This window comes from Lycium barbarum, chromosome 11 (genome assembly GCF_019175385.1).
Source record: "Lycium barbarum isolate Lr01 chromosome 11, ASM1917538v2, whole genome shotgun sequence".
Classification (NCBI taxonomy): Eukaryota; Viridiplantae; Streptophyta; class Magnoliopsida; order Solanales; family Solanaceae; genus Lycium; species Lycium barbarum.
Window position 1 is genome coordinate 123,289,538 of NC_083347.1, and position 9,034 is coordinate 123,298,571.

The 9,034-nt window shown below is 31.7% G+C and overlaps 1 protein-coding gene across 1 annotated transcript; it reads right to left on the bottom strand.

Moving 5' to 3' along the window:
• Positions 1–6,094: 6,094 nt before the first annotated feature.
• Positions 6,095–7,134, bottom strand: LOC132618538 (ethylene-responsive transcription factor ERF096-like). Its single transcript, XM_060333573.1, has one exon. It carries the CDS (start codon positions 6,719–6,721, stop codon positions 6,251–6,253), a length of 471 nt encoding a protein of 156 aa, XP_060189556.1. The 5' UTR covers positions 6,722–7,134; the 3' UTR covers positions 6,095–6,250.
• Positions 7,135–9,034: the final 1,900 nt, after the last annotated feature.

A 9,034-nucleotide genomic window follows, 5' to 3' on the forward strand; every position in this document is an offset into this window, starting at 1 on the left:
AAATTAGACCTATTCGGGTAGAGGTTTCCTTAAGGCCTAATTTTGGGTACAAGTTTGCCTTAAGGCAAACCTCTACCTAAATAGGCCTAATTTTTGCCCGAATAGGTTTAATTTTGCTACAAACTTCTGTCTTGCGAAATTCTTTTTTTTTTTTTTTTTTTTTACTAAACCGAGGTTCAAAGTTCAAACCCAGAACCTCAAATATTAGGCGAAGAGCAAAAATTAATGACCAACAATTTGAGGGGCAAAAATCAAAGACCAGTGCCTTTGAAGACAATCGTGCAAATGACCTGCTTTATAATAACTTTTTCATACTTAGATTTATGAATCTTTACACAAATAGCACTGTTTATTTTTCTAACCAATATACATAGATTATATATGAAAAACTTACGCGACATGGCAAACATTTGGACTGTATTTACGTAACATAGCTATAGTTTCAAAATATTACGAAATGTAGCTACATTTTGGATTTTTTAGCAAACACACAGTATACGTGTGTGACTGTATGTGTTGATAAAGTATGCGCTGATACAGCTAATACCCGCGGTTTCAGCTAATCCAATGCGGCAGTATGTGCTGATATAGCTAATCCCGTGATTATGCGCTGATACAACTCTAAACTGTAGCTACTGTATGCACAACTATAACTACATTTCGTAAAATACACAAACTGTAACTATGTTTCTTAATTACACTCTAAACTATAGCTAATTGGGCAACCGGATGATTCAACCCATAGCCCAAGATAACCAAGATGAAGAGAAAGGAGTTACTGTGACCAACGTGATTTTAATGACTTTTCATAGATAAATTTAGTCGAGTGGCAGCATCATTATGGCAGATTGTGGTCAAGAAATGTCATCTGAACGTGCAACAAAATCAGCATGATGCACAACACATGACTCCATTTCTCCCCTATATAAATATCACATATCACACAATGACGGATATAATCAAATCAACACAAAACCAATAATTCAAATTCAACTCAATCAAGTTATTATCAAGCATTTTTTTTATTTTATTTTATTTTCTCATTCTCTTTTTTTTTCGTACACTCCTTATTACTTTTTTTTATATATCATATTTAATTTGCTCAAGTCCTATCCTCTATAAAAATTTACTCACTATTATTTGTTTAATTAACCGGGATGTTTTTAGGAGTTGTTTGGCAACCACCGAGACGAAGCATGGAACTCACTAAGAATATGAGATAAAACAAGGCATCACAATGGTGAGTTTATGATTTCAAGTTTTTGAATTTTTTTATATATATTAAGTGAACTTTTGTAACATAAATATAGGGTTATGCTAAAACTATTGAAATCTATCGAACCCGTCAGCGGAATGTTATCTCTGACCCTGATCACAATAAGAATGTCAAGATGCATGCATGAAGAGGCTCCCCAAAAGATATATACTAAATTGTGATGGAAATGCCAATTATATGGACAACAATGTCATTTGAAAAGTTTTTTTTAGTTTTTTTTTTGTTTTGGTTTACCATTCTAGTATTCGAACACACTAGTTCAATTAATTCAAATTCACGTGCCTTTCGAATTCATGTTGCGCATGATCAATTAAAGAGAAGTGCTTCCTATCGAGAATATTTGGTTTAACGCCGGTGATAGCTGTTGCAATTACATCATATTTTAGTTTATAAAAGTACTATAGATAACACCAAAAAATTAGAATGCTACAAGATTGGTTTGGCAAAGCAAAAGTCACATATTGTTAAACTACCTGGAACATGCAAGCATCAATGGCCTTCATTCTTCATCAGCCATGGCGAAACTATTAGGTAATTAATGAGTTTAATTTTTATGCACTGATAGTGTAAAACTATTTATGATACAACCATGTCATTTATTAGATAATAATTATAGTAAATCTCTTCATAAACATTAACTGCGTAAAATGGTAACTAAATAACATACTCCCTTTGTTCACTTTTACTAGTCCACAATTCCCCTTAAGAATAATGAATTAAGGGACTTGAGAAATGATCTCATTTAGGGAATGAGAACTAATGTTAAGGTAAAACAGAAAAAACAATTTGTTTTATCTTGAAATGTTAAGGTGAACAAGTAAAAATGAAAATTTATTTTTTAGTATAGTGGACGGAGTGAATATTATATAACTTTATTTTTAATATAGTAGACAAGTAAAAGTGAAGAAGTAGCGGTATGCATATATACTGACTCATTGATCAGTTCCTCATTAAATCTTATGTCCATCTTCTTCTTCTTCCTTCCTTTTTTATTTCTTTATTTCTTTATTTTTTATCTACTGTGATTAATTATTTCGACGTCTTTTATTGCAGTTTATCCCAGCAAAAAATAATTATATGTAGTACTACTGCTACTGCTGCGATTGCCAATTAAGAAAAAATTCTTGTTTAGTGGAGTAGTAGATAGTCTAGAGGACTAGGCAAGAATAAAGTTGATATATTAAGGTGAAGGTCATATGCCATTGTCGTACATAAATCACCCAGAGAAAGGAATAATCGTGAACAACGTGATTTTAATGAATTTGTATAGCACAATTTAGTCGAGTAACAATATCATTGCATGATTGTGAATAGGGCTGTTCACGGTTTTGATTAAAACCAAAATCAAATCGAAAATTTAATCAAATCGAATAAAAAAACCGTCATTTGGTTTGGTTTGGTTTGATTTGGTTTTAAATTTTAAAAACCGATAATATTTGGTTTGATTATGGTTCTATTAAAAAATAACCGAACTAAACCGATAAATTATATACATAAATTTTATAATTATTTATATGTATAGTATTAGTTTTTCATAAATAATTATAAATATTTTATACATTTTAATCATTAATTTTATTTTTGGTCTACTTATTTCGCATGATTGTTTAAGGAGAAAAGAACAACTCCTTGTAGTCGAGACCCTAGCCTTGGGGATAATGATAGAAAAACATCTGAAGTTTGGGATCATTAATACACAAAGTTTTTTAATAAAATGGGAGAATTGAGGGCAAAATGCAAGTACTGCCCCAAAGTTTGGGATCATTACACAAAGTTATGTTATTTCGTATATTTTCATTTTAATTTTAGGTAGTCTTTATGTTTAATTAATATGTATGTTTGTACCAACAACTAAAAGCTCTTATGCTCTACTTTATTTCTACGTATGTGCATTAAGATGACAAAAATGATGCAGCCACTACTAAGTTAGTTTTTAGCTTTATATGTAATAGTTTAGCAACTTTGGGTAACTTAGAGTACTACACTATCACTAATAGTGAAAATGTTTCTATGATGTATGTTTCACCTTAAACTATAAATAAAAGTTATCGTTTAAACAAAAAAAAAGACATGTCTTTTTCAACTTTTTAATGTTTTACTGATAAGTCTCATGGCTGTTAGAAATAAACCGAAAATCGAACCAAACCGACAATAAATAAACCGGTGATTATTATTTTATTGGGTTTGATTATGATTTTAGACATTTAAAAACTGACTAAATTGATTTGGTCCCTAACCGAACCATGAACACCCCTAAATTTGTGATCAAGAAACTACAGGTGAACGTTGCCCCTTGCTGCCGACATTCAACAAAATCAGCCTAATGTACAACACAAACATCACTTTGATTGATCATACTTTATCATGAGTAATAGGAGATTTAATTTAGCACGATTGCATTATGAATTGAGCCTGTTAACGAATAACTTCTGGAATATCACATATCTAACATGAGAATAACGCCACAAAAGAGGAAAAAGATGAGGGATAAAAATGAATGGCTTAGTAAATTTCACTTAGACATTTTACCTATGGCTTGTTTTATTTGAGCACCTAAACACATGATAAAGTGTTCTTATTATACACTTTCAATTCAAATTTTGAAAAAAAACATTTGCGCATGTTCTCAAACGTCTAGTGGGTAGTCAATTTGGTTAAGCACATAATATATGTCACCTTCCTTTAATTATACACATAGCCTTAATTGAATTTTTTTTGAGGTTTACGGCTTATTGACCCTAATGCGTATAATTAAAGGAAATTACTTTAAGTAGTTAATTTATCTACGTAATGGTCGTTTGCGAAAACGTGTAGAAACTTTTACTTCGAGTGTCTAAATAAAATTTACTGATAAATTTAAGAGGTTGTCGATGGTATTAAGCCAAAAAGAATAGGACAACCATTATGGAAATTATTGGAGACATAAATCATAAATGTGATAACATGTACACTGTTCACACTCGTGTCATGGACCATGCATCGCACGCCCGTTATGTACCGGGAATCAGGTGCTATATCCGAGATAGGAGATTATATAGGCGGGTTGAGCTGAATTTCGGCAGGTCAAAATGGGTCGAATTGAAATGAGCTAAAAAGCGGATCCCAGTCCAACTCGTTCAGTTCTTACTAAGTTTTAATTTCCTAGTTTGCTCTTTTATAATTTTCTAACACCTAGTAATATTTTTTTTATAATGGTTATATATATAATATATCAAACTAAAAAATTATCTCTTTAAAAGTATTTTGACAAAATTTTCTCATGAGTCAATTTTGAATATTATCTTCTTTTTTTTTACTGAATTGAGCTGGTCAAAATGGATTGAGCCAATAAATAAACGGTTGATGGACCCACCCAAACTTGAAAGGGTTGGACGGAAAGTTTTTGCACGGATTGTCCTTCAAAACGCACAGGTCTTTAATTTTTGCCCCTCATATATGTTGTCTTTAATTTTCCCATGTTGCTTATTTAATGTAAATATCCAGACATACTTCGCTCGACATAAGTTTTGTAACATTTTTATCTTCGAAAACTGTGCCTTGATTGACACTAGTTCAGTATTAATTAAGTTATGCGGCATAAGTTGTATAGTTTTATTCAGATTATTTTGAGTGTTGAAATTCTTGACCTTTCCGGCATAACTTGTGTGGATGTTTTGATACATATGCCGAAGCTAAATGTATACTTCGTTGAGCCAAAACTGAAATATTATGTCATTTTTCAGATTATGCTGAGTGTTGAAAGTTTTGCCTTGTCCGGCATGACTTGTGGGACATTATGATACACATGCCGAAGCTTAACGTAAATTTTGCTGAGTGAAATCTAAGTTATGTCCCGCTAAAAGTGCTAAAGGGAAAAAGTTAAAGACCACAAATTTAAGGGACAAAAATTAAAGATCACTCTGAAATAGGGCCTTTATACGAATGACTCATTGGACGGGTCACCCTGACATAGGGCCTTTGTGCAAAAGCTAAGGCACACAAATTTGCCTTGTAATACCCTGTGAGTCTCACAAGCCATAGCATGCAGATTTGCCTAGTCCTATAGCTTTAAGTTTATGCAATTTTTCACTTATTTTCAATTGTGTCGAAATCCACCGAACTCCTCGGGTCCCAATCAAAGCCATACAAACTAGTATCAAAATATAATGGAGCATCAACTTATACAAAGCCTCAAAATACGAAATGAGACACAAATACTCAAAAACGAGGAATCACGTTATTACAAATTTTATCTAACTCAATACCAGGTGAGTCTCAAAACGAGAAGAGGGTATACATATTTTCAATGAAGCTACATGGGAAACTGACCAGAAAAGAAAACCGCACAACACACACACAACAATTTTTTGAAAACAAAGCCCCAAAGAGGAAAAAGGAAGAGGAGAAAAAAGAAAAGCACAACCATTGTAGCAATTAATTATGGAAACATAGATGTAGTAACATGTATGAAGACAATTACATCAACCGGATGCTACAAGATTTGTTTGGCAGAGCAAATATCATTTATATTGATAAACATTAGTATACTAATTAATAGTATCGTAAAAATGGTAACTGAACAACGTGCTATCACTTTAAATTTATTAATACTATAAAAAAAATTATTACACTGTCAGTACATATAATATAAATTCATAGGTAATTACCACACGCTATTGGTACTGTCAAGTACATAAGTATGAATATACATTACATACATCAAGTATGCCATATATAAATAGTCCTTAGTTATGCTTATGTAGCAGTCAAAGTCTTATTATAGTTGCATACTAGGACAGTATGACATGCACCACCATTAATTGTAAACTGTTGGCCCGTCCAACTCTTTACAATTATATGGACTATTACGAGGTAAGATTTTGCGTCCCCCTCCTTCAGCTATTTCCAACTCGGGTTCTTGGTTAAACTGAGATTTTATTTAGAAATTACGCAAAATACTTAGCTTTATAATGATACAAGAGATGTTAACGATCTTCATTTCCTCTTATTTGGTTGTTGATCACAATCAAGAAGTTCTTCAAGAATCCTATCGTCCAGATACTCAAGTTCAAGAACTTGCCCTCTTCCATGCTGATCGTGACTTGCATGCACATTACTCGAAGACGATGATCCTGTCGATGAATTATTGTGAAAATGAGAAGAGCTACTAGGCAAATTATACTCATGAGGAAAATTAAGAATTGCCAAATTTCCCCTCATGTTATAAGCCGCCCTATCATAAGCTCGAGCTGCTTCTTCAGCAGTGCCAAATGTGCCTAGCCAAACACGAACCCCTCCTTGTTTCGAAGTATCACGAATTTCAGCAGCATATTTCCCCCATTGCCTCTTACGAACACCTCTGTATTTCACTTCGTCCATGCTTTTGTTTTTTTGTTCATGCAGAATATGGTTCAAGGTGGCTAGTTTATAAAGGATTTCACCAAAAAGGAGTTTATTGTTTGGCATAATAAAGAATGGTTGAGAATGAGTTAAGTGGAATATCTTGAGGGGCCAAATTAATTAGTTTAGACAGAAAAAGAACCTTCTATGAGGACCAAAAAGTTAATTATGATGCAGTGTATCGAATTGGTCAAATGATGGCTATAGAGACTCGACCCTGCTTTTAATTGTTCATGTGCTTTAATTTGCATGCCTCTATTTCATGTTTCTGTATTTTTTATTTTTATTTTTTGTTTTGATTTTACCTAATATCCACTAATGCTATAGCATTTTTTTTACATAATCAGCTCACTTTTATTAACTACTTGATCTTTCTACTTATCGATTCCTCGCTCATGTATGGTTACCTGATGCCACGGACGGCGGACTCCCATTTCGGCTCTTATACATGCTACTATTATGGAAGCGATGAGAATTTTTGTGTGACACTCTATATATGCTTTTAGTTACATGTTGTTATTGAGAAATAATCTAATCTAGCTTATTCCTCGGAATAAGTTTTTACACTATTCTTATCTACTAAAATTTTAACTTTTGAGTCAGGCAAACAAATAATCATTAAGTCCTTCTCTGTCCAGACAACCAGTCAACAGTCAAATAATTAGTCAGCAACTCCTTGACCAGCTCCTGATCCAATAAAAGCAAGCAATAACAGAAGCGTTGTAAATCAACGAATTTATGATAAGTTCATCATCTATACAACAATAATGGTAAGTGATATATTCAACTAATGAATTATGACTTAATTATTCCCTCGCTAGGACTCATCGAGTCAGGATAACTAAGAAGTTCGAATTGAAACAATAAGATTATTGAATCATCAGTTTAGTCTGTTCCGAATCGAATGACACACATTTTTATATATATAAACATATAATCTTAAACTTCTTTGTTGACTTTATTGACATGATTTTATAGCCACAGTAATGTCATAATACCATAAGTTTCAAAAATATTTTTTTCTTAAACTTCACACCCATTTAAACAGGTTCAGGTAAAATGAAACTTACGGAGTAATTTAAAACTCAAAAGAATTTGTTTTGACATTGTTCAGTTAACAAGAATTTGATCCAAATTCAAGTTATTTCTACATTGTATTCATGGTGAGGTCATATGCTTATGCACTCAGCTCTTACGTATAGTTTTTTTTTTTTTTTTTTTTAAGAAAAAAAAAACATTCAGCTTTTTACCCCATACCAAAAGGCAAAAAATAATTTAAAGTGTTGTAGGTATATATTCATACTTAGACATATATAATAATGAACTCGATCGAAAATGCAAAGGATCATTAATGAGTAGAAATCTTAAGGTAACCTTAATAGAATAAAAGAAATTACACAATCGATATTGTGTTTAAGTAAAACTCTTTTATTTTAGATAGAATCGACTCGATATTAACTATTCGACCTCTCTATTATTATTTTTGGGTGACATTCTTTGTTTTATAGTCTGTCTCAAACAGAATAATACATGCAAATCTATTACTTAGAAATAATTGAACCTTAAACTTCTCATTTTATTCTTAGTGACGTTATTTCATTCATAGCCACAAAAAATGTCATGATACGACAAGTTCCTAAAATCTTTTTTTCTTAACCATCGCATTCAATCAAACAGGTTCAGATAAAATGAAACAAAAGGAGTAATTTAAAACTCAAAAGAATTGGATTTGACATTGTTCAGTTAATCACAATTTGATGCAAATTGATCAGGTTAATTGCACATTGTATTAATGGTGAGGTCATATGCTTATGCGCTATCACTCATCTCATACGTATAGTGAGAGAAAAAAACGTTAAGTCTTTTACCCCCTACAAAAATCAAAAACAATTTAAAGTGTTGTAGGTATATATTCATACATAGACATATATTAAACATTTGAAAGGAACGTGCATGGAATAAGATGAATTAGTATAAAAAGCTACACTAATTAACTAATTAATGATCAAATATTAAGATTAGATTCGTTTTGATTTGAGCTATGAAATGCTTATACGTGGAGTAGGGTGAATTAATAAACTATAGATAATGCATTCATCAATAAAAAGTTTTGCACTATCCAAGGAATCCAATATGTTTTATTCTATCTCTTTACATTGAATTAGAAATGTACATGTAGTTAAGCTTGTTTAATTCAGTGTACTAGCATGATTTTACTAATTAGCTAGCAGTTATTTGATGACACTCGCACAGAAACTTTGTTATTATAATTTTCGTTTAGGATTTAAGTTATATATATATATTGATACTGATAGTACAAATTTTTTATAATATCAGGATTATTATTATGCCCAAAAATAGGAGGAGACATGATCGATA

Coding starts and splice junctions, on each gene's coding strand:
- LOC132618538 (XM_060333573.1), bottom strand. CDS start 6,721: ATGCCAAACAATAAACTCCTTTTTGGTGAAATCCTTTATAAACTAGCC.